Source organism: Biomphalaria glabrata, chromosome 15 (genome assembly GCF_947242115.1).
Source record: "Biomphalaria glabrata chromosome 15, xgBioGlab47.1, whole genome shotgun sequence".
NCBI lineage: Eukaryota > Metazoa > Mollusca > Gastropoda > Planorbidae > Biomphalaria > Biomphalaria glabrata.
Window position 1 is genome coordinate 16,531,232 of NC_074725.1, and position 26,305 is coordinate 16,557,536.

The following is a 26,305-nucleotide window of genomic DNA, read 5'->3' on the forward strand; positions in this document are numbered from 1 at the left end:
ATGATGTGTGCTTACAATAAAGAAAATCGATTATTATATCTTCAAATGTTTTTTTTTATTTTTAAGTTTATTTTATTTTTTAATTTTTATTTTTTTTTTGACGTGTTTTAAACTGATTCTATTTATGAAAACTGAAGATTGGCTTCTTCTTCATTGTAGTAATCTTAAGAGTTGGGAACTTGAGGCAGACGGATACTTGGTTACATCTGCCTGTATGGACAAATGTTCCTTCTGGGAAAGATCCAAGAAGATTTTTTTTACACATCTTTTACCGATGGCTCGTATCCCAGGACGCTAGGGTTATTGGCGAGGCCGAAGGTCGAGATCACTGGGCAAACTTACCTATATTCTTTCTCTGTACCACATCAGCCGTGCAGTTGTCTGCCATAAAAACAGCCCCATAAGGAACGGTGTCTGGGTAGTGGCATGGTTGTTGGAGCTTTCTTTCATCCTCGGTATTGCAATGCACTCTGTCCCAATGGGAATGTAATGAATCCCTGTGGCCTACTCGTTTTCTCCAACAACCCTTTCACCGTAGCGCCACGTTAAGTCTGGGAAGTATTACTCGGGCTAAGAATCGATTATAAATAATACAATGACATAAAATTGTATTATACATGAAATAATGACATACATTGAAAGTAGCCTACATTGGCCTCAAACAAACATAAACTAGGGATTATTTTAGACATGTATACATGTGTACACGTTTATACATTTGTGTACATTGGTGTACATTTTCCAAACGTTTATCTTTTAATTGTGGTGTAAAATGGGTTTCATCATTACATCTAGAACATTCTTCACAAGACTTTCTCCTGTGTACTTTCTATATGAACAAATCAAAGTTTTTACAAGACCTCGTAGAGTGCTGTTGTTTTGTTATCTTCAGATGCACCACACTTAGAAAATCTTTGCAACCCAAATATTCCTGATAAATATTTTTGAGAATTATACTTGAGAATTTGAGATGAAATAAAAGCCTTTTTTTGAAACAGGCTCCTATTTTTAGCGGCCCCCGAAAGGGGAAAAGACGCTATTAGTTTTGTGTGAAATGTCTGTCCGTCTGTCCGTCCGCCCCGTTTAGATCTCGTATACTAGAAAAGATAGTGAAAATCCGAAATCACAATATTTTAGACCAGTGATGCCCAACCTTATACGGCCTGCGGGCCATTTTAATTTCTAACACTCGTGTCGCGGGCCACATTAACATAAATATACCAAAAAATGAAATAGAGAATAAACCATTTTAAATGGTTATATTACAATTTTGTGGCTCCAATAGGCCTATTTACATCATAATTCAATTATGTAACAAGGGTTTCAGATGTCTTATAACTTAAAAAGTTTTCTACTAAAATAAGTACTTGTAAACAATGTGATCATACCATGAATTTTTTTCGCAAATGGGCAAGACTTTAGACAACCTGGCAAAGAAATGTACTGTCACTATTGTTCAAAATTTATCAAGCTGGAAATCTGGATTTGTAAGTCAATCAGTTTCAGCGACAATAGTATTATTTCGAAATCTGCTGCTCTGTCATTTAGTTTTGAATGGAGATTTTCACCAACATTGTCTATTTGACTCGTTTTGCTATTGTCATGCCAGAAAGGCTGACAGCTTCATTTTTTTCAGGCCGATTTAATTCCATCACTGCAAGCAATCACCTTTTTATGCTTCATTTCTCTTGTTAATGTGAGCAACTCTGTAGCCTCCATTACAGTCGACTCATTCTCTTGACTTCTTAGTAAATATTTTCGTCAATCGCATTACTCTAAACGTAACTTTGCGATCTTTTCTTGGCGACTCAACCATTAATGCCACAATATTTTTGTAATGGTTTGTTTTACAATGCCTTAAAAACAGTCACATTTTACAGATCCAACATGTTGGCCTATTTTGTTCCACCAACAAAAAAAAAAGATCTGTCCACTTGTCCTGGTAGTTTCAACTTCCAATTTTCGTTACTTCAGCTCTCCCATTTCATTAACGTGCAAATGTTACACGAAACGGCACCAATCATGTTGGTGTCAGAAGTACACGAACCAAAATGATGCAGAAAAGATGTGCTGTGTTACACACATGAGATGTCAAGAATACGGTTAGCTCTAGACAGCCGCGGTATTGTCTAAGACTCTAAAACAACTGTCAATTCTTGTTGCCGAAAAAAACAAAACCTTGTGTTCGTATAGAAAAAAAAATCAACATGAATATTACAAGAAAATAGATTAGAATGAAATCCATCAAAGAAAAAGCTAGAGTACTATCAAAGAAAAAATAAAATTTTCAAACTTTTTTTTCCCCTACATTTTGTGCCGATGTTTTGGCGGGCCGGTCCAAACCACGTCGTGGGCCGGATCTGGCCCGCGGGTCGTAGTTTGGGCATCTTTGTTTTAGACCATTCAAAGTTCTGATGGGCTACTTTTTTTTCCGAAAGCGAAAAATCTAATTTTTTTAAATCACTTATGCAAGCAGTTTTTTAAAGAGAAAAAGCTATTTAGTATGCATTATAAGATAGACCTAATTTAAAACGAATAGTAATCTTCTAAACGGCATTCTCGATTACGATTGCTTCTAACCATATACACCCTTTCACTTTATGTTAAGGATTCGAAATAGAGATTAATCCTTTTCAGAACTATTACATCAATTATAAGACATCAGTTGGTCCAGGGGAGGCGCGATGGCTGAGCGATAAAGCGCTTGGCTTCCGAACCGGGGTTCCCGGGTTCGAAGACTGGGATTTTCAACTTCGGAATCTTTGGGCGCCTCTGAGTCCACCCAGCTCTAATGGGTACCTGACATTAGTTTGGGAAAAGCAAAGACTGTTGGTCATTGTGCTGGCTACATGACACTCTCGTTAACCGTAGGCCACAAAAACAGATGAACTTTACATCATCTGCCCTATAGACCACAAGGTCTGAAAGGGGAACTAGTTAGGCCAGGTTCACATCTAACTTTGCATTCACTTGCACCTATCCTTTGCTCTACTGGACCGTAGGGCACTACACAACCTTCTTTCTCCATTCTTATCTCTCATTTGTCTTTTATATAATTTCATTCGGATGTTCTTTCTGAAAATATTGAAGCCTGCCTGGGTGGACCACTTCGGGGGCCGATTTTGAGTTTGTGTTTCCACACAAACTGTCTATGTAACCTTGTTTATCATTGGTTAATGCAGATAAAGAATGTAAGATTTGTTACATTACTTTGTTACATAAAGAATATAAGGTTTGCTACTCTACTTTGTTTTTAAAACTAGGTCTCCTTGGTGGAGAAAAGTTGTGCCTATACCTTAAACTGCACACGAACAGGTAAGAGGGGAGGGGTATGTAAATAACTTCTCTCTACCTACACGTATTCACTACGCATGGATGAGACTTTCTGTCGTTTTACTTTGTCAAAATCACGTTGAACCCCAGTGATACCCAAACCAAGGTAAAGGTCATATCCGGTGGTGCAGACACCTCGAAATTTTTTACCACAGTTTAAAATAAAGTCGAAGAACCTCAGTACCATTGGAGTCAACCATTTTGTTTTTTTAGTTATACAGTGACGCAGCCCCCCGACACACGAGTCTGAAATTACATGACCTCCAGACTGAACAATTACCACCCGGGTGGTCGACTACAGTTTTAAACCCTTTAAGTCTTCTTATAGTTATAAACTTGACAATTAGGTTCAACCCGCACGGTGTATCCTGGTTGGTAAAGTCTGAAGATAAAGTTTGTTTTTAAGCATGTGATAGAAGAACGACCACACCTCATATTGACAATCAGAATACGGTGTCGCTCGAAATTGTTCATTTTCAATTCAATATTTCAGACTTAAAAGCTTGCACACACACACACACAATTTTCTTTTTTTTAATTGTACAAAGCTTATATAAAAAATGCAGACTATTGATATCACTTTAGAGACCTTAATTGTTTCTGCAGAGAATTAGAATCTGGCAGATTAATAGACCAAATATTCTAAGACATTGAGGCTTCATATTTGTTTTAGAATTGGTTCTCAAATCATTACGTCACTACCTTGTAAGTAGTTTTCCCAAAGCAAAATGGAACAATAGCCTAACATGAACTTTGAAACATTGTATCATCAATCTTTAAACAGAATATTTCTATTCGGTTTAAATCATTCTGTTCGGACAAAATAAATGTCCTTGGCCGAAGCTAGAAGGGAATTTGAGAAAGAGACAAAACGTTATTCCTGATAAGCTGTAAATGGCATGTTGCTTCGGGCTAAGCAATTCGAGAGCCCTCAACCGTGAACTACCACCGCTGGGTTTCACATCCGTACAAAGCATGGCAGAATAAAAAAAGGATCTTAGTTTTGTGTGGTCCGTCCGTCCGCCCGTCGGTCACGCCTAGACCTCGAAATTAAAAAAAAATTAACAAAAAGATAATAAAATCCTATTTCAAGACATTTTTATCTTGCCTATTTCAGGTGCTACGGGTGATTTTTATCTTCTGAAATCGAACTTCTTTTTTAATTATTGTTAAAAATGCAAGTCGTTTTCTTATTTTAAAAATATACCATTTGTAAAACTATGAGATGGGCTCTTCACAAGCCATCAATTAATGATCATTTAATAGCACCTAGTTAAGTCAGGCTCACACTAAACCATATTAGTTTATGAATATAAATATTACTAATATTCATAATAATTACTTACTTACAGCCCGTCACCCGTTTGGGATATTGACCGCCAACAATAGATCTCCATAGCCCCCTGTCATGGACCATCCATCCCGTCTTGTTTGTTTTGTTTGTTTTACATTCATATAATATTACAAAAGATTTATACTATATTATTAAATTTTCACTACCTTTACTATTTTAACTGTGAATAGACCTTGTTTTTAATAACTTAACTAAATAAAATTTAGCTCTTGTGGTATGAAGGGAGAGTGACCTTTTAGGGATTACGGGCACGACATACCCGATGTGCCAAAAAACTCAAAACTCAAAGCTTCTGATATTCGAGTTGAAAATATTAAAGCCTGCCTGGGTGGACGACTTGAGGGTTCTCTGCTGAGTTTAAGTTTGCACACAAACTCTCTTTGTAATCTTGTTTATATTATTTTATTCTCTTATGTTATTCAAAGATAGTCGAGCTGCCAACCCTCCCCCCCTCACAAAAAAAATTATGTATAAACATCTGGGAAGCCTCAGACTGCAGGGTAAGAATGGGCGAGATGTAACAGAGGCAAGCCATGCAAGGATTGGGGTGCTTAGCCAAATGAGATGTATTAAATGCCATAGATATTTTATGTCACATGCAAGTATTGTTATCATTCTTCTGTCTGTCAAATCACATCCTCTGGCACTAGATAGATAGATAGATAGATAGATAGATAGATAGATAGATAGATAGATAGATAGATAGATAGATAGATAGATAGATAGATAGATAGATAGATAGGATATATAGATAGATAGATAGATAGATAGATAGATAGATAGATAGATAGATAGATAGATAGATAGATAGATAGATAGATAGATAGATAGATAGATAGATAGATGGATGGATGGGTGGGTTAGGGGGTGGGTGGATGGATGGATGGATGGATGGAGTATCCGCGTCAGTACCTCTATTTTTTTTTCCATTTTTTTTGATTCACTGATTTCACTTTTCAAAACTTTGGTCCCTATTCTAATATAATAATGGGTGTCAAGGGGAGGAAAGCATGCTTTATATAGAGGGTAATAATAATTGTAGTCTTGCTGGGAGTGGGGTACACATTTCAGGATTCTTTGTACATTTAGTACTATAATATTTCCCTGAGGCCACGGTAGTAGTGTATGGTCAGTTTGACAACGGCGGTTGACTTAAATAGACTAAACAGTTGTTGACGCCACCAGGTCGTGTTTCCTGACAGTAATGAATGGAACTGGAGCAATACTTCTACTTCTGTTAGCCTTCTCGTGTTCAGGTAAGTTAAATGTGGGCGAAGGGCGTTGGAAAAGGAGAAAAAAAGTACTTTTAAAAATTTATTTTATTTTTATTGTATTTTATTTTTAAAATGCTATTCTCTCTTTATCAATGGCTAAACTTGAAAGTGTGAGACGGGTAGAGGGTGCTTCGACGTAGTAAAGATGGCATTGCTTAGAGTATAACATCCGATGGGAGACAAGTTAATTGTTATAAATGTCTGAATTGTGCTGTGAGAATTAATTATTTTTAATCAGTCATGTAATGATGTAATCAGTCATGTAGTGATGTAATCAGCAATGTAATGATGTAATCAGCAATGTAATGATGTAATCAGTCATGTAATGATGTAATCAGTCATGTAACGATGTAATCAGTCATGTAATGATGTAATCAATTATGTAATGATGTAATCAATTATGTAATGATGTAATCAATCATGTAATAATGTAATCAACCAACTTGGAGAAGGTTTCCGTGCTGCATTTAAAAGGAATTGTGTGTTTAAATCTCTGCTCGAATTGAGCTCTCGCCTCCATGATGGGAGGCCAACGTGGTTGGCCACTGAACTATTCAAATACTTGTACTAATTACTCCATTGTTGGTGAAATGTTTATTGAACAACCTATTATCTCCCCTTAAATATAAAAAAAATAATTACAGCTAATCGATTGACGTATTATTTAATTTTGTGTTGTCATCGACAATGAATAATTGTGCAAAGTCTCAAGTTAATCCAAGAATTGGAAGTGGGAGAAATAACGTGTACAAGATTTGTACCTGACAGACGGACAGACAGACGGAGTTTGATATAAGCGATGTAAAAAAAAAAGCCAACCCGAAGAGAATGTAGATCCAAAGCCCATACCCTGCTACTGTCTGTCCTTGTTTAAACCTAAGTATTTTAATTAATGTTTTTGTCTTTTTTTTCCCATTGATGTACATATTAGACCTAGATAATTGACATTGCAGCTGGTTCTCTATGAGGTCTATAACAATGGTTCGTGAAATGATAAGACAAAAAATAAAATTGTCAGATAAAAACATCGACAGATTTTCTGAACTTTACCGTTGTCCTTAGAAATGAATGCAAGTAGCTTATGCTGGTTCACCTTGCGTTGTCTGCGCCGAGTAGGTCAAATCATGCACACCTTTCTTTTTTAGACATAAACCATAATAGTGTGCAAATCTCGCATCTTGTAACATGTATTAAATCAAAATACATCTTACTAACTTACTTAGAATTAGGTCCTTCCGCGCCGTTCGGCGCATTGGGCGGCAAGCTGTCTCCATAAAGATCTGTCATTGGCAATGTCTGAAGCCTCCTCCCACCTGGTGTCCACTGTTCTGAGGTCCTCCATGAAGGTGTGGCGCCAAGTTATAGTAGGACGTCCCTGATTGCGCTTTCATGTCATCGCAACTCTTGGTATGCGTAGTTCACTTTGTCCCGCAAATTTTGTAAATTGTAATTTTCGGCTCTTCCGACTCAAAAGGTTGCCGACCCCTGCTATAGACCACAAGCTCTGAAAGGGGAAACCTTACTTTTTTTTTTAGGCAAGACATGGATCAATAAAAAAAAACAATTAGTCCATTTATTACTGGGAATTAGTTATTTTGTTTGATAGCAATATGGCAATTAATCTTTCAGTATTCAGTCATGGGCGTAGCCAGGGGGGGGGTTCTTGGGGTTCAACCCCCCCCCCCCACCGAAATGAAATCCCCCCCTCCGCAGGGGGGGACGGAATTAAGTGACTGATTTTTGCTTTCATTTTGTTTATTTTAGGTGAGATTTTAATACTAAATCATCACTTACCACAGCACAGCCTATGCAGTTTTGAGTTAAAAACCCTCTACCATGGGGTTTTGAGTTTAAATCTCCCTACCAGGGGGTTTTGAATTTTAAACCCTCTACCAGAGGTTTTTGCAGTTAAATCCCCCTCTTCTATAAAACAAAACAAAAAAAATGCAAACAACAATCCCCAAATTCCAACAGCACAGTTGAGGAAGATTTTGATTTTAAAACCCCATCCAAAATTTACGATAACCCCATCTTCAATATAAAAAAAGCAAATTACACACTCAAAATTCTATGAGCGTAGCCAAAGGGGTTTTGAGTTTAACCCCCCTCCCCCTTCCAGTTGGGGTTTGAAGCTAAAAAGTACCTCTTCAATATAAAAAAATGCAAATTACACACTATAAAATCTATGAGCGTAGCCAAAGGGGTTTTGAGTTTAAATCCCCCTCCTCCAGATGGCTTTTTCTTTAAAGTTTAAAACCCCTCCAGATGGTTTTGAGTTTAAAATTCCCCTACAGAGCGTTTAGAGTTGAAAACCTCTCTCTTCAATATTATTTTAAAGCAAACTATAGTCACCAAATTCTATGATCGTAGCTAAATGGGGTTTTGAATTAAAAACAAAACAAAAAAAAAACCCAGAGATTTTTTAGTTCAAAACCCCTCAACAGATGATTTGACGAAAAAACTTTCTTTTTCGATATAAAATCTAAAGCGAAATTCAGGCATGTAATTCCAAGAGCGTAGTTAAGAAAGGTTACAAATTTCTACCAGTGGCTTGGGCTCCATTAATTAAGTGTGAATAGTCTTCTGCCGAAATTGAAAATCATTAAATGTGTCTCAACAAAGATGGCTAAGACAGATTTTAGGAGTCAGTCATAGAGATCGGGTCTAAATCAAAGAAATCATATGCCGAACTGGGAGTCGAATCCTTAGTAAGGTTGTGACAGAGCGTCGCATGAAGTTTTGCGGGACATGTTTTCCGACAAAATGAGTTACGCAAAATAAGAGTTGCGGAAACAGCTTGCCGGAAAATGCGCCGAACGGCGCGAGAGGGTTTAAAGTCAGTAAGAATAGCACATTAGGTTTTTGAAATAAAACTTTTTAATAGCAAGATAATACACTGTAGATACCTCAGAATATGCATTTTATTGGCTTTCAATACCAGAAATAGTGCTCGGCGGCGGGGCTTCGCCCCGGGCTGGGGGAGCGCTGCGAACTCCTCCAGACCCCTTTGCTAGCAAGGGCGGGGAGTCTACAATAAACAATAAACGTCTTCCGAAAGGGTCAGAATGTAATAAAGATTAATTATGTACACACACACACACACATATATATATAATTTTTTTTCGCGGGGGGGGGGGGGGTCGGGGGGGAATAACCCCCCCCCCCAAACCCTCCCCGAAAAAAAATCCTGGCTACGCCCATGTATTCAGTAATACGTAAATGTTTCGTCCCCTTAGATAATCTAACATGTTATTTCTAGAATCGAGTTGAAACAATTATTTATTGCCCTACCAAACATGAATCAATTTAATAATTAACCAATTAATCATGTAATTATTATCAATTGATTATTTTGTTTGATATCAAATAAGAAAAGTAATTTTTTACATTGTTGAGAGGTATAGTTCTTTCCCTATCAAAAGCTTTTTAAAAAAAAAAAAGATTTTTAAAATTAGTGTATACATCATTTAAAAATTGTCATATGTCTTATTCCGAGGCCAAAGTTTGGCAAAGCGACAGCGTCAGTCAGGCGCACGAGACAAGCAATCTTTCTTATGCATGTAGCGGTTTTGTATTATTTACTAAATGCAAAGATCCGTTCACTTGACTTGGAAACGTGACAGAACCTAGTGGACCATGCCTGTAACTATGCAAATAGTCGATCAATATGGCAACTACTGTGTTATTTAAACGAAAGTACCAAGACTTGACAAGACTCAACATTTTATACATTATAGCCGCTCTGTGTTAGCTAAACATTGTACTGTATACAAAAATTCTATACATTATACCAAAGCTGATTTAGCCCCTTTCAGGTAGCGCTCTTCTAAGTTCTATGTTGAATGCTAGAGGAAGAGAAGTATTTTTTTCAAAGATTAAAGATAGCCTGCACCCATTAAACCACTGTTACATCAGATTTGAACGAAGTGGTCTTCTCCTTTCCATTAGGACTAAAACAGAAAGATTTAAAAATTCCTTTATCCCACTTTCAGCCAGAGTGTTACAAGATCAGCTGTCGTCATCGAGAAGTACATAGAAGTCTAATTTATTAAGCACTGGTTGTGAGTGTGTATGTGTTTCATGTGTGAATGTTGTTCGTATTTGCATCTATTGTACAGTAATTACGCTGAGGTCAATTGTAGTCAAATGGAATTTCCGTTTGATTGGATCAATGAAAATTATCTTATCTTATCTCTTATATCAACTCACTCTGTCTGGTAAAAAGTAAAAAGTTTGTACAGGTTATTCCTCAAACACCTAATCTCGCATCAAGCTGAAATTGTGCACGATTATTTCTTTTACCTGACAACACAAGAATCAATAAACAAAAATTAACCAATTTATTAATTACTGGCAATTAATTATTTTGTTTAGTAGCTCGAACAAGGGAAAAATACTGCATTTGAATAAAGTGGTGATATAAGCCGAATCCCCTTATTAGGTCGCAGCTCTAAATTGAAACTAACAATATATAACTATATAATCTTCACTAGTCATAAGTACCTCATTTTAGCGGCCCCCGAAAGGGGAAAAGACGCTATTAGTTTTGTGCGAAATGTCTGTCCGTCTGTCCGTCTGTCCGTCCGTCCCGTTTAGATCTCGTAAACTAGAAGAGATATTGAAAATCCGACTTCACAATATTTTTGACCATTCAAAGTTCTGATGCAACGGCTACTTTTTTTTTCCTGAAAGCGAAAATTCTAATTTTTAAAATCAATTATGCAAGCAGTTTTTTTATAAGAAAAAGCTAATTAGTATGCATTATATGTTAGACCTAATTTAAGACGAATAGTAATCTTATAAACATCATTTTTGTGAACAATTTTTCTATACAGCGGAAATTTTTTTTTTTTTTTGAGGATTCAAATATGAGTTTGAGCCTTTTCAAAACAATTAACTTATTAAGTTCGAACCGAGGGTCCCGGTTCGAATCCTGGTGAAGACTGGGATTTTCAACTTCTGAGTCTACCCAGCTCTAATGGGTACCTGACATTAGTTGGGGAAAAGCAAATGCGGTTGGTCGTTGTGCTGGCTACATGACACCCTCGTTAACCGTAGGCCACAAAAACAGATGAACTTTACATCATCTGCCCTATAGACCACAAACTAGTTAGGCCAGGTTCACATCTAACTTTACATTTACTTTCACGTATCGTTTGATCTGCGGGACGGTTGGGGCACTACACAAGATCTGTTAACGTTCTTTCTCCATTCTTATCTCTCATTTGTCTTTGATATAATTTCATTCGGATGTTCTTTCTGAAAATATTGAAGCCTACCTGGGTGGACCACTGGTCGTGCGGTTTTCGCGCTGGACTGTCGTTTGGATTTATCGACGATCGAAGGTTCAAACCCTGCCTGCTCCCATCCCCCGTCGTCCTGCGGGAGGTTTGGACTAGGAAGTAAACTATCTTCAACTCTGAAGGATTATCCGAATTATGTAAAACATTTTACTTCGGGGGCCGATTTTGAGTTTGTGTTTCCACACAAACTGTCTTTTGTAACCTTGTTTAAAAATGATTTTGTTATTTTCTGTGTCATGGTACTATTTAAGACCGGATTTACGAGAGTGCAAGACGGTGTGGTCGCGCAGACCCAATCTTTAAAGGATGCCTTCACTTTAAAAATATTAAGAATTTCCAAATAAATTATAAGAAAATAAACGGGATGGACGGACAGACGGACGGACAGACAGGCCACAAAACTAATAGCGTCTTTTCCCCTTTCTGGGGCCGCTAAAAAAAAAGGGGAAATGTAATTTAAAGTCTACATATTCTCTGTTTCTTTCCTCACAAATATGACTTGGTTTTAGATTTCCTTATATAACTAAGTGCATGTTTATTGAAGCTTCAAGCCTCCACGAAAATCCTTTCTCGGAGCCTCCACTAACTTAAAAATCCTTCCCCCAGGGCTTCCACTTACTTAAATCCGGCACTGCTACTATTATATCTCTCTCCTTAATCGTAAGTAAATTTTGTGTGTGTTGTGTAGGCTCGCCTTGGTCTTAGAAGTAGCAGGTAGATGTGTCCTGGGTCAGGGACACTAGAAATACAATTTACACATTGCAACCATTTCTCCCCCTTTTAAAAAAAAATTCAGTGACGTGTGTATTAATGAGCGTAAAGTGTGTATAGGGAAGTATCTTGGGCTGATAGACACATGACAAATTTAAAAACACCTGCAAACAAAATTATCTTCGAAGTAAAGACGAAAATAAACAAACAAACAAAAACACTTTGGACAGGGGCTTTATCTGTTTCAAATGTGGCATTCTATGTTGAGCAGAATCGAGTCTTCGTGGCCAGGTAATATTTCATAAATAGCCACGATCTTCCTAGTCGAGGACATACCTTTACTATTTACTATTTACGATTCTAAGAAATAGTTTGTTGGTAAATGTTATTTCCGTTTGATCTCCCCCTTCCTTTTTAGCTGATATTAATTCTAAATAACTACTTTACCTTTAAATATTAAACATTAAAGATGTTTGGCTAATTAAATGAAATCACTTAGAGATCTATGTCATTAAGGAAACAAGGTTACAAAGACAGTTTGTGTGGAAACACAAACCCAAAATCGGCCCCCGAAGTGGTCCACCTAGAGTCTTCACCAGGATTCGAACGCGGGACTTCCGGTTCCAAGTGCTTTGCCCTCTCAGCCACTGCATCTCCATATATTCATTTAGTGTACACTTATATTTGTTTAAATAATCATTATTAACCTTATCCATACATTCAAACTTAATAACATGCTACTGTCAACGTTAGGTTATATTGTGTAACGTTGAAGAATGCTGTCTTACTATTACACATTGGACTGGTCATTACCTATGTATCGCGAATGCGTAGACTGCTGGCCTGGGTTCGTGCTTCCTGGAGTCACACTTGACACGTGACAGACACAGACCTTACAGATTGACTCAAGTTCTCTTTGGCAGATAAATATAATGTTTATTTAATAACAATAATAACAATACTGCACCTTATTGCGTCGCATGAGGATAGCATGAGGTCTATATGACACATGTGGTCTATAGGACATATGATGTAAAGGTCGTCTGTTTTTGTTGCCTATGGTTAACGAGAGTGTCATGTGGCCAGCACAACGACCAACCGCCTTTACTTTTCCCTTACTTATGTCAGGTACCCATTAAAGCTGGGTGGACTCAGAGGCGCCCAAAGATTCCGTAACTAAAAATCCCAGTCTTCACCAGGATTCGAACCGGGGACCCCCAGTTCGGAAGCCAAGCTCTTTAACGCTCATCCACCTCTCCCATGCCAATGAATAATTATACAAAGTTTCAATTTGATCCGAGAATGGGTGTTGGAGAAATATAGTGTACTGATAGACAGACAGAGTGAGTTGATATAAGCTTGGTAAATATGAACCAAAGCATGAGTTCATAAAAGAAAGCCGGATGCTTTGAATAGTTTTATTGGTTCCCAAAACCAAGTAATAACCAAACAGTATATGATGTATTGTGGGAAGCGTGGTCGAGAGGCTAAGTACGATAGAACTTGGCTTGTCTTGGCTACTGAGCAGCTAAAGGCAGCACGGAAAAACCTTCTCCCAGATATCCATTCCCCACACTGTTCTACAAATGAGATTGGGCCATAGCGCTGTGAGCATGCTATAAGCCTGAAAGTTGCGCTATATAATAGCTATAATTTGATGATTTTGTATTTCAAAAGTAATCAAGTCCTACTAAAACACTGGAATGAAGAGAACAGTCGAGAGATCGTGCGTGGTGCCCCAACGGTCCAACAGACCAAGGGACAGGTGAAGGTGAATGTTATATTAAGGTCTTACAACGTGGTGAACATTTAATGGAGTTAGATCAATCGGAACAAGTCAACGCTACAGCCAAAATCTGTAATGTTTGTAAAGCCTCAAAATACTGAAGTCTTTATTAATTTCATACTTGCAGACATTTGCATTCCCCTTTTTTTTATTATTAATTGCATTCGCTTTCACAGTCTTCGTATTTCATCTTATAATTTCAGAGGCGCAAAATTTTACCCAGAATGCCTTGAACAACATCGCCAACGGGTTAAAGGTCAAATGGACGGTGAGGACAAATACAAAGGAGATGGAGCGCTTCGAAGCAGAAGTGACCTTGGAAAACGGAGCCAGCACGGAGATTTTGAGTTACGGCCCTTGGAAGATGTACTTCTTTTGCATCTTCATGATCGAGCCCGACTTGCTAGGGAACAGGGGCAACAAAGGGGCGGAGCTTGTAGGTCAAGGACTCAAGGTGACGCACGTTCAGGGCAGTTTTTTCTATTTTGAGCCCACGGAAAGCTTCATTCCTCTGCCACCGGGAGGTATGAGAAAGATCATTTTAAAGGTAAATTTGAGTTGGCAAAAATGTTAAGCATATTCATGATATTTTTTACAAAGTTAATATCAACTCATTCTGTCTGTCTCTCTGTCTGTCTGGTTACAAATCTTGTACATGCTATTTTTCCTATTTTCCCATTCTCGAACCAAGTTGAAGCTTAGCAGGATTATTTATTGACGATGACAGAGCAAACATTAATATAAAAAAAGATAATCAGTTAATTTATAAGTGGTAAATAATTAATTAGTGGTCATTAATTAATTGTGTTTAGTATATGTGGTGGGTTTGGCACAGAAGACAACTAAATTCTAAATGATGAAAGGAACTCGTAAGACGATTCCAAACTGTTCAAACTGTTTATTATACATTAAAGACCTGCCAAAGGCAAACATAAAACATAATAACAAATGAGCATTAACTAAAAATAATTAATAAGCCTAAATGGTTAGACCAAGTTGTACACGCAACATCAAAATCTAAATACTAAATCTTAACAAAAAACGAACAGAAAATCATATAGTGTAAACCAACCATCTCTTATACAAACACAAGAGAGATATGGAACACCCGAAACATTATAAAAAATAAAATACAATAACAATTAAAAAGAACAACTGGTTCATAAAAGCCAGTATCTACACACTGGTTGTAGAATTAGATTAACAAGATGGACATTTAGCATTCTATATATGATCTAATTCGTATGGTATACTAAAGGTACACAATTCAACAAATGGAAACATTTACATACTGGTTTCCTAAAAATAACGATAGTCCAACAATATGGACGAAATCCGGGTGTAGCGATATTCTTTGTAGACTACTAAATAAAATTACAATATAACATAAAAAAGTAAAATGCAATTACCTGCAGCCATACATAAACACATGGTGTAGAACCAGGCACAAACAGGGAGTGGAGACGACGTAGGTCCAGTAACATACGTAGGTCCAGTAACATACGGACACTACAGCGACAAGAGATGCCGGTCGAATGGACAGTGCCCACGTTGGTCTGCCTTTTTATGCGCGGACACAAGGTGCCATCTAGGGGGAAGGGTCACGTGGATATCGGGGTGGCCGGTGTTTCCTGAAAAGGTATCCACTCCACCACATATAGAAAAATGGAGATATATCTTACAGTGTTTACGGACGTGACAGTAATCGTACAGCTCTTCCCCTTTAAAGAGTTGGTTTTTTTTAAGTACTTATAATTTGCGTGATGTGTTTTTTTTTACTTAATTTTGAATGTGATTCTATTCGCCATAACACAGAAGACAATAAAACAAAGTGAATACACAAACATCGAGAACGTTGCATTAGATTGTTGTGACAGGTGGGGAGATGTGACGTGTGTTTGGCGCGTTTAATGTCTAGGGGATAATTATTTTTAAAGCTATCACACCCCCACTTATCAGCGTATGAATCGGGAGCAGACACGCAACGAGACAAAGCAATGAAAGATAGATACAAAAGTTAAAATAAAGAATATTTATTTACATAAATATACATATAAGGATAAAAAGGGGGAGGGTTTGCATCTATCTCTAGTATATTCTATGTCTAATCATCACTCTTGCACCTAATAAGAGAGTATGTCACTTTGTCCTCTGACTTAGCTGGTATTCCTGTTGATGTCGCAGCTGGCTGTGTCCTGGCTTGAGGTTCTGCAGCTGGAGGTGGCGCTCTAGCGGATAGAGGGACGTCTGTGATATAGTTCTTGTGGAGTCTCAATCCCCAAAATCTAATATCTGTAGTGGGCACAGTAGGGCGGGTGGCCGGCTACCGTGGGCACAAGGTTACTGCGGGCAGAGCTGATCTGCCGTGGGCAGCGTAGTTGACAGGATATGTCCAGTGAGTTGCAGAGGGTTGGCGTAGCTATGACGTCTCGCACAGACCTGAGTCCATAGGGACGTCGCACCTAATAAGATGACAGGTGGGCTGTCGAATAGGCGGGCAATGCCGATAGCGCCAAGTAGTAGAGTTGAGTAGTGTCGTGTAGACACTGAACAGCAACAGCAAATAGGCAGATCTCAGTAGGAAAGTGCAGTGCTGAATAGCACTAAGCACAAATGCAGGTAAATAGATCGTTGCTCCAATAATTAATTAGGCAAGTGCAGCGCTGAATAGCACTAAGCACAACTGCAGGTAAATAGATCGTTGATCCAATAACTAGGCAATAGGCAGGTCAGTGAGCTAGTGCAGTGCTGAATAGCACTGAGCACAAAGATAGTAGGTGATTCTTGATATCAAACAAATAGGCAGACACCTGAGGGAGGCTGCGGATAAATAAAGACAAGTTAGGACATGTCTCTCATGCATCTTATCGATGCCCTCGACTGAGGTGCATTCGTCAGATTGGTGAAATTGCTTTAGAGCACAATGAGGAGATGATGACAAATGGGATTTGGGAAAATAGATGGCAGATAGTAGCAACATAGAAATGTACATAAAAGGGGAAATAATAACATAAATGTACATAGAAGGGGAAATAATAATCTCAAATGAACAACACAGGTGGATAGAGAAAGAAAGGGGGGGGGTTGAGTTGGGCGGTGGTCAGCGACCCAGATGATTGTTTGCATATGACCGTGGGTCGAGAACAATGGAGCGCGCTTGAATGGTGTGTCCGTTCAAGCGGCGCAACTCTCAGAGTAAAATGAGTAAAGGGGAGATAATTCAATACAGGGGAGATAACTCATATCTCCTTTCTAAGTGCAGTATTAGTGCGATAGTAAAATCATCAAGGCGATCAACCGAGATAGAGGAAATAAAATAAGGTGTACAAATATATACATGGTTGCATCAATGATCAATTGAGCAACGTAGCATTAATAGATTAATGCAATACTAAAATATATACATAGCACATGTTTATGTTTTCTACTTACGCCAGTGAGAAATACACAATGCACTAATTAAATATAAATGAACTAGGCAAAATACACATGATACAATCCAATGGAAATATACACAGAAGTAATTAAGATGGAACTTGTGATTAAGTTCGGCTTACCACCAGGTATTCCTCTAGGAGGGGGAATAAGTGATATAGTCCAGACTCGATAGCTCAGCTCGAATGAAAAATGAAAAAGGGTCTGGCTTGAGTTGGTTTACTTTATATAAGCCTGGAAAGTGCGGGCGGACACAGGAAATGCCCTAGGCTAAGATTTATCTTACACGTGGGTGGATTTGACTCGAGGTGGGAGCCGCACCTTGGAATATCACGCGGTGTGTTGACCAGGGTAATCTCTTAGATCAAAGAGAGACGTTGGAGAAAGGGGGGGGAGAAGGGTTAGCTTGCATTCAAACCAAGGTGGTGTCAACCGCGACCGTCCTTCAGACATCCGGAGGGTAAGACAAAAGAGATTGTGTGTTTACCTTTCCCCGATCAAGGGCAGATAAATGAAAGGACGCGCTTTAGCTATCTCCAATGTGGTCAACGAAGTCTAGCCTGGAGAGGAAAAGGTGGGGCGGGCGAAGAAATTGGATGTAGGATGGGGAAATAATTAAAATGAAATAAATAAATAATGAAAAATAATAATTAATGCTGTGATAAATTTGAGTGACTCTGACAGCGAGTTTTTGACTTGTCACAGATGTATGGAACTAAATAATAACTACTAATATAAGAACGTACAACCATATTGAGAAGTCAATGCCATTGTCCAATATATTGTTACAAATGAACAGTGATAGGTAGAGGTCAACGTATGACCCCGGCGAGATGACATAGCAGCGAGTGTTCTCTGGAATCTACATGTATAAACAAAGACAGGATGTGACGTGTCCTCACGTGTTGTTCCAGGGGACGAACAGATCTAAGTAGGGGAACAGTTACTAATGAACAGTGACAGATAGAGGTCACTACGTGTGACCCCGACTTGATGACACTGCATCGAGTGTTCTCTGGAATCTACATGTATAAATAAAGACCGGATGTGACGTTTCGTGCAACTTTGGAGAAGCGATTAGGGACTCTATATAAGCCAGAAAGTTAATGTGAAAGTCAGTCGTGAGTGAGTCGTCGGTACTGTTGTCTACTGTGCGAGACAGTAGAAGAGAGATGTGTACGACTCGATGCAAGTTAACTAGGGTAGAGTTAACTGGAGTGGACTACTGTCGTTAAAGTCTATACAGCGAACTACAGTGGACTTGAGCCGTTACAGTCGATACAGTCGATGTAAGACGTGTATGGCTCTGATTCGGTAGACTTGAGTACGACATGGTTCTGCTTTGGGAGACCTGGAGCGACACTGGGAAGTGTGTCGTTGGTCTGTTCTGTGGAATACGGCTCGATGCAAGTTGAGAAGAGATGCATAGCAACGAAGTATAGCTAACTGTAAACTGACAGATATTGTACAGTTTTTTACGCTACATGTTACAGTAACAAATTGTTAGAGTTAATAGACAATAAAGTTATATGAAGCTGAAAGTTTAGTCGTCAAGTTCTTGACAGTGTTTTTATTTGTTTGCCTACTAGTACATTTAGCCAGAAGATTCAGAAATATGTAACAATATTAACATTATAACTAGCGTCTACTGTTTTGGATATAGCAAGGCTCTGTTTTCAATCACAAATAAAATGAACTGATTATTAGTTGTACAGCGCTTCAGCGACGAATATGGCATTATTCACCAACATATGGAGTCATGAAACACTCTAGGAGGATGGGTGAAACGTTATTTGGGCTTTTAGGAGTAAATTTTAGTGTTGGCTCAGATTTAGCAAATGTGTGCTCTAAGCGTCTTTATTGGTGTTAAGATTTGAATGCAGTGAGGAGAGCACAATATGGATACACGTTTGTTCTATTTAAAACTAGAATCGTAAACTTAGACACAGTCTCGATGCCCAATGAAAAAAAAATATATATGTATATATTGTTAACTATTGACGACATAGTTCTGCTATAAATACAAAAGTTTACTGTAATTGTATTGTTAATGTTCTTAAATCTTAGATTCTCTTATAATATGGTTCATCCCTAGAACTCATATTTGTACAAACAATTTATAAATAACATTGTTTCCCTTGTTTGAAATAAAGATGTAAGATTATCATTGGTCACGATCAGATACCCGTGCTGCTCTAGGGTTAAAATCCCGTGATAGAAGATGGGCTTATATCAACTGTGTCCGTCCGTCTGTCTGGGTGGTCTCCTTCACGTTATTTCTCCCACTTCTCATTCTCGGATCAAGTTTAAGCTTTGCACAATTATTCATTTCATCATCGATGACAATTGACCAATTGGATAATAAAAAATCGTAATTAATTAATTTAGATTTATAATGAAAATGCTCTACGCTAAGGGGAAATACGCCTTGTTTAGAGAATTAGGTTGTTCTCTGAAAGTTTTAAACTAACGATAGTCTATAAAACCTTCTGTTTCACAAGTATTTAAATAGTCAAGTAACTAACACGTCGGCCTTCCATCATAGAGGCTCGGAACTTAGAGTTCAATTTCAGACTCTGTCAACCTATACCTCGCTATAGCATCACGGAAACCGTATCCAAGATATCCTTCCCACCAATTGATTCATAAAAGGTATTGAACCATTGAGCACTTATTCTCTATTAGCTTGAAAGTTACGCTGAACAAAAACAATTAATAACAATAGTTCCAATCACACATATTTGTTATTGTTAGTCTAGGCCTTGGCTATGTTTTATCACGCTCACATCTGCAATATTTTAAGTTCAATATCACTGCCTGGTATGGCAATCTGAGCATTAAAAATAAAAATAAACTTAATAGAATCCTAAATGCTGCTGGCAAAATCATTGGCAAAAAACAAATCCCATTTGGGCAGTTGTTTGAGACAAACATCTATAAAAAAGCTAACAAGAGCCTCGAAATAAAGAATCACCCTTTGGGTCAGGATTTTGTGATTTTACCATCACAAAAGAGATACAAGACACCGATAGCAAAGACAAACAGACACAAACACTCTTTTGTTCCCCTGGCAATCAAATCATTAAATAAGAACAATCTGGTATAAACTTTGTCACATGTAAATTATGAGTGAGTCTGGTGTGAATGTACACTTTGGTTTCTTATAGTTATAATGTTTTTTGTTTGGTGTAATGCACAAATTGTAAGACAAATTTCCTTACGGATAATAAAGATTATTATTATTATTATTATTATCTCATTAGAAATTAATTTCATGCTTGATTCAAAGCAATTGATGCTATTTCATTTCAATATAAGCTTTGATTTCTTATGGATGACACTTCCCCCCCCCCTTCTAACCATTTGTCAGCTAGAGGGTCTAGGAGAGAGCTGTTTGCATTTTAAACTGGATTCTGATCTCCAGAATTTTCAGTATCCAAAGCACGAATTCTGTTTATACAAAGATCAGGGGAGGGGGGGGGGTGACTTTGGAGGCAGGAGAGTGACTTATGCTGTTTCAAGAGTCACATTGGCGGATTCATAGCACAGATGCTTCTTTTTAATGGCGTATATATATATATAGCGCATCATTCATGCTTACAGCTCAGAGCGTTATGGTCTTTTGTGGGCCACTGGAAGGAGGGGTTATCTGGCAGATTTTCGTGTTGCCTTTAGGCAGCTCAGCAAACTCTATTCTGATCGAGTCGGGATTCGAACCCTTGCCCCCTTGTTTGGTAGCCAAGCCTTAGTCAAGCGGTTTTGACCTCCCAGCCACACATGCCACAGTTCAAGGTGTTGCTTTGATGCTACGTTTCTTTTGTTACCTTGTGTTCGTTCGTTTTGTTGTTTCCTTATTTATATTACGAAGACAAAAAAAAGAATCACATTATAATATTTAAATTACCTTTTTTTAATCAAGAAAATTTAGTAACTGAAAGATTATTAGCTCAGTTCGTTGACATAGAATCATATTAAAATATTACGTTGTATGTCTCTTACAGGTCAGGTTTTGGTCAGTGGCTCGGACAGACAATATGCTCAACTGGTACATGGTATATCCTGGTCTAAAACCTGTGGTCATCGCAAGCACCCAGGGGGAGGACCTGGCCTTCGTGTCTGAGAGGACGTCCCCAGCGCAGTGGAAGCGTTACGACTTTGATGAATACAACCCATTTACTGCTCAGGTCAGAGGTCATAGAGTAACGTAAACATTTCACCTTTCACTTCTAACCTAGTGTACCCCAATAATATCACAAGGTTAGCTATTTCTTCTAAAATAAATGTTTTGAGCCCTGTGAGAGGACCCCCACCGATTGGAGTCCATAGGCATCTGTCACATGACATGCTCGTTCACCGTGAGCCACACAAACAGATGAGTTTTACACCATCCTATAGATCTCAAGTTCTGAAAGGGGAAGTTAGTGTCCTCGTCTGGCGACTGATTTCTTAGCAAATATCATTGATCTCACCTGCATTACCAGGTCTAATGCCGGATCTAAATAAGTGGAGGCCCTGATCAAGTATGAACTTATTGAAATGATTACGTTCTCTTTGCAGGAACGTTACGACAGAAACTACGTCCCTTATCCAAATGACCAGTCGGAACTTCGCCTGGTACCTAAACCGCTCAGCGTCAAGATGGACAGTATGGATACTCTCAAATATCTGACCATTGACCCCAGCTGGTACATCAGTTACACTGGAACTCTCACTGACGAAGTGGAGTACCTACGAGGTCAGTTTATAATGATCATAGATGATCACTCAGAGAATCTGCGAATCTACGAAACCAAATTAGTATTATATATTTATTGACCTAAAATAAACAGTTTATTTAAATTTAGGAACCAGCAACAACTAGTCAAAGGGTTCAAAAATATTCAAGAGTAATTTAAAATAGGGGGTACAGATAGAAAGCGATTTCTCTTTATATAATGATTTAGCAAATTAATTTTTTAAAACTATTTTCCTCATATCTCCAATGCCTGGCCCACCCTTCCTACTTCAGATGCCTAAATAGCTCCTTTTCCGTTTCCAGAACTTGTCAAAAGCATACAGTAATTTCACGACTTTTTAATTTTAGTACTCGGAAAATCACGCTCCTTTCTAGTACATTAGCTGAGCAATGACGTCCTGACGGAGTACCGACGTCTTGTGATTACTAGTTGGAGAAATACGTCACAAACAGCTTGTCAGAGGGCACTCCTTCCAATTTGGCCGAGTCTCTTTTAATAATTGTCTCCAATTAGTAGGAATTCAATATAGAAATTAACATATTTCTGAGCTAACAAATGTATGGTATTATAAAAGCATATAGACTTATTATAAGCTATTTCTTTTTTCTAACAAACGGGTTAATATTTGTTATTAAATTGCAATTAAAATAACAATGATCAGACAATGTGTACTTTCGTCATGAATACATGTTTTCAGATTACTTACATCTCAGCCCTGACCATGTGCTGCCTTCTGGAAACAGGACAGGTCAGAAAGTGATAAGTATGCAAATCGGCACTGTGGAAATACCCAAGGGAGCAAGAACTGTGGAGGATACCTCTGAAGCTTATAGTATTGAGTCAAACTTTACAACGCAGAGGATAACTCTGGTGGGGAATGGCACAACTGGAGTATTTTACGCAGTTATATCCCTTATGGCTATGATGGTATGAATTTCTGTTCAATTATGTCGCATATTGTGTATTTAAAGTTTATACATATTCTTCTTTTTTAAATTCTACAACCCTTTCTATCACTCTCTTTCTCTCTCTCATATATATATTTTGTTACGTGTCTCCTACAACTATCCAGGCTCTCTTCAAACTGCACCACACCACTCAACGAACTTAAAGAACCTCACAACTCAGGGCTCCTAAGTAACAGTAGCAATCTAATTTCAAATACGTTACAACACTGTACAGTTGGCAACAATATCACACTAACTGTCCAAAAGTATAGACTTGCTCCGCCTAACTTCGCCTCGTACTGGTCACATTGCGAGGTAACGTGAAGTGTCGTGAAGTCTTGACTCAAACACACTTGCTCTTATATAGGGTCTCTACTGGCCTTCTAGAATGGGATGGAACGTTCTTGACCATTCAGAATGATCACATTCGCCGTGACTTGCGTGCGTAATATTTACACACAGGTCGTTGCCGAACTGGCGTGTACTGTCACTGGTCACTGTTGACCGCTGGTCTAGCGCTGGACTGGGGCTAAAAACACACACAACCTACGACCATCTGTGTCACCACCAGGTTTATAACACTATATATCTTTGTTTCTCTCTATCTTTTTGTTTCTCTATCTTTTCTCTCTCTCTCCCCTTTTACTCTGTTGCTCATTCACTTTCACCTCTCATTCTGTCTTTCTAACTCTTTTTTACCTATTTTCACTCCCTCCCTCCCTCTCCCTCCCTCTCTCTTTCTCTCTCTCTCTCTCTTAGTTGTGTTCTGATTTTCTCTCCCCCCCCCGCCTTTTTTAAATTTAATTTCTTAATTTTATTTTTTATCTAGTGTCTTATAATTTACTTTCACTCCACCCTCTCTCTCTCTCTCTCTTTCTGTTATACTTGCAGTTTCTGTGTGTCTATGTTTAAAGTATAAATCTACCAATATGTGTCCTTTTCCTATATTTTAGACTGAACAATTTGAAGTTCCAGAACTGAACATCATCGACAGTCCAAGATTCTCCTACAGAGGGTTACTGTTGGACTTAGCCAGAAATTTTCAGAGTAAAGAAAAGATACTAGAAATGATAGAAGTATGTATTAGCAGTTTGATGACAAGCTTTAATACCTTGAGGTGTGACCCTCGTTATAGTATGGTGCTCAAACGTCAGTGAGACTTTATACTATTCCATCCACCCACTAGCGGATCCAGAACTATGAAGTGGGGGGGGCGACTTTTTTCCGAACCCTAACCCTAGCGCCCTCTAAACCTTAACCCTAAGCATAAACGGGCGTATAGGTGTTAGCTCCCCCAGCATTTTCTTTCATTCTTCTCTGCAGAAACGCATTCTCCTGGCATCTACAGCTCATTATTCATCCTATCAAAATAGGACCTTTTGAATAATGTTTTACTTGAAAAATATTCTTATATGAATGTACAGGCCCTTACTACATTGCTAATACAACTGATTTGTTCCTCACCCCTCAAAGGGTTTAGGTTGGAAGGGCAGTAGATGTATTCGCCACCCCACCCCACTCAACTGGCTAACAGGGATATATATATATATAATTGATTCCGTTAACAAGCTGTGATTTCTAAAAATAAAATGGACCGCCCTCCCCCCATTCGAAAGTTTATGTTGGGGGGGGGGGGTCGTGATTGATGCCATCGCCACTTCCCCATCCCACCAAATCGGCCAACATACTAGAAGGGGGGGGAATAATCTAAAAATAGGTTGAAAATATAGATAATTAGTCTATATTATTAACATAACTAATAAATTCGTATGCGAATTACTAAAATTTGTCCGCCCCCCTCTTCGGATGCGGGTCGGTCGCCCCTACCGCCCCCTCCCCCCCCCCGCCCCCCGGATCCGCCAGTGCATCCACCAAACCCAAGATCCTGGTCCTGTTTCCAAGAACCATCTGATACTCCCTTATCTCAACGATGACAATTGTGTAATGTTTGATTAAAAAAAAAATTCTTCTTCTTCCCAAACATTCTGTCGGACAGTAGGGCATGATGTCAAGCAGGGTTTGAACCCTCTAGAACAGAAAAATAGATAGTAATAATACAAAAATAAAAAAAAAAACACTGAACCATTACTTACAAATAACAAGGTTAGAAAGACAGTTTGTGTGGAAAGAAAAACTCAAGATCAGCCCCCGAAGTGGTCCACCCTAGCAGGAAAAAAGGCAGGTTTCAATATTTTCAGAAGAATATCGGTATTAAATTCTATCAGAAGTGGTCCACCCATGCAGGTAAAAAGGCAGGTTTCAATATTTTCAGAAAGAATATCATAAAGAAATTCTATCAAAGGCAACTTACAAAGAAGCAATGAGAAAAAAGGTTGACAGACCCAGTGTGGTGCCCCAGAGGTCAATAACTTTAAGTCTCTAATTAACGTGCACGACATGATTAACATAAGGACGTACCTATATATATACATAGGCCAATGTATTCTGTCTGCAATTTTTAAATCTTTTTCAATGTCGATATATATATATATATCAATATTTACTCTCTCTATATATATATCAATATATACTCTCTCTCTATATTTATCTATAGCTGATGTCTCTGTATAAATTAAACAAACTTCATCTACACCTAAGTGATGACGAGGGTTGGCGGCTGGAGATCAAATCTTTACCAGAACTTGTACAGGTAAGTAAAGGCGAGTTTGTTTGTTTTTTGTTGCCGTGGTTGTCGTTGAAGCCTGACTTATTGACTGTCTGAATGATGACTGAAATCCTTGATTAATTGCTTAAATAATGATGTTGACATTATAAAGAAAGACTTTTTGAGAGTGAAGCAAAATACGGTAGAACAATGTGCGTTCTCAAATATCACAATCACTTCGGTGATGTCTATTAAGTGTCAGCATCAAATAGTGCACATGACGAATACTCCAGTGCCCTAAAAGACAGTGAAAGCTTTTTTTTTCCCTTTAAATTTTATTAGGCCTTAATTACTTCACATTTCATGAGAATATTAATGTCGATCAGAAACCAATTCAATTCATTAGCTTCTAGTTCAAACAACTGACCAAGGGTGTGACATTACCAATTTTATATTAGATATGTCTTGACATTGCACTATGTCCTCACGCATTGTCGTCTGCTGCTCACAGGTTGGATCGCAGAGGTGTCATGACATGGAGGAAACAAAATGTCTGATACCACAACTTGGTTCTGGCCCAGACAACACCACTGCAGGTTCTGGGTATCTTTCAGCAAATGATTATATAGAGATTCTAGAAAAGGCCCGAAAACATCACGTGACAGTGATTCCGGAAATAGACATGCCTGGACATTCACGAGCAGCCATAGTGTCTATGAAGGTTAGCTCGTTCTGAACTTTTTAATTTGTTGGTTTGGAAAGTAAAAACTTCTAGATATCTCAGTTTAACACACACAAGATATTCATTATCTTACTATCTA

General features: G+C 38.3%; 1 protein-coding gene across 2 annotated transcripts in view; it reads left to right on the forward strand.

Moving 5' to 3' along the window:
• The first annotated feature begins 5,690 nt into the window (after window positions 1–5,690).
• Window positions 5,691–26,305, forward strand: part of LOC106055747 (uncharacterized) — a 65,971-nt gene continuing 45,356 nt past the window's right edge. Inside the window, exons 1-8 of one of the 2 annotated variants that reach the window (XM_056011833.1) lie at window positions 5,691–5,943; window positions 13,965–14,308; window positions 21,198–21,380; window positions 21,754–21,931; window positions 22,630–22,859; window positions 23,833–23,955; window positions 25,434–25,529; window positions 25,996–26,205. In XM_056011833.1, the coding sequence (XP_055867808.1) occupies window positions 5,892–5,943; window positions 13,965–14,308; window positions 21,198–21,380; window positions 21,754–21,931; window positions 22,630–22,859; window positions 23,833–23,955; window positions 25,434–25,529; window positions 25,996–26,205 (1,416 nt within the window). In that variant the 5' untranslated portion in view covers window positions 5,691–5,891. Of the gene's footprint in view, window positions 5,944–12,073; window positions 12,267–13,964; window positions 14,309–21,197; window positions 21,381–21,753; window positions 21,932–22,629; window positions 22,860–23,832; window positions 23,956–25,433; window positions 25,530–25,995; window positions 26,206–26,305 lie in introns of those variants that run through there. The other variant, XM_056011835.1, reaches the window with a different exon arrangement.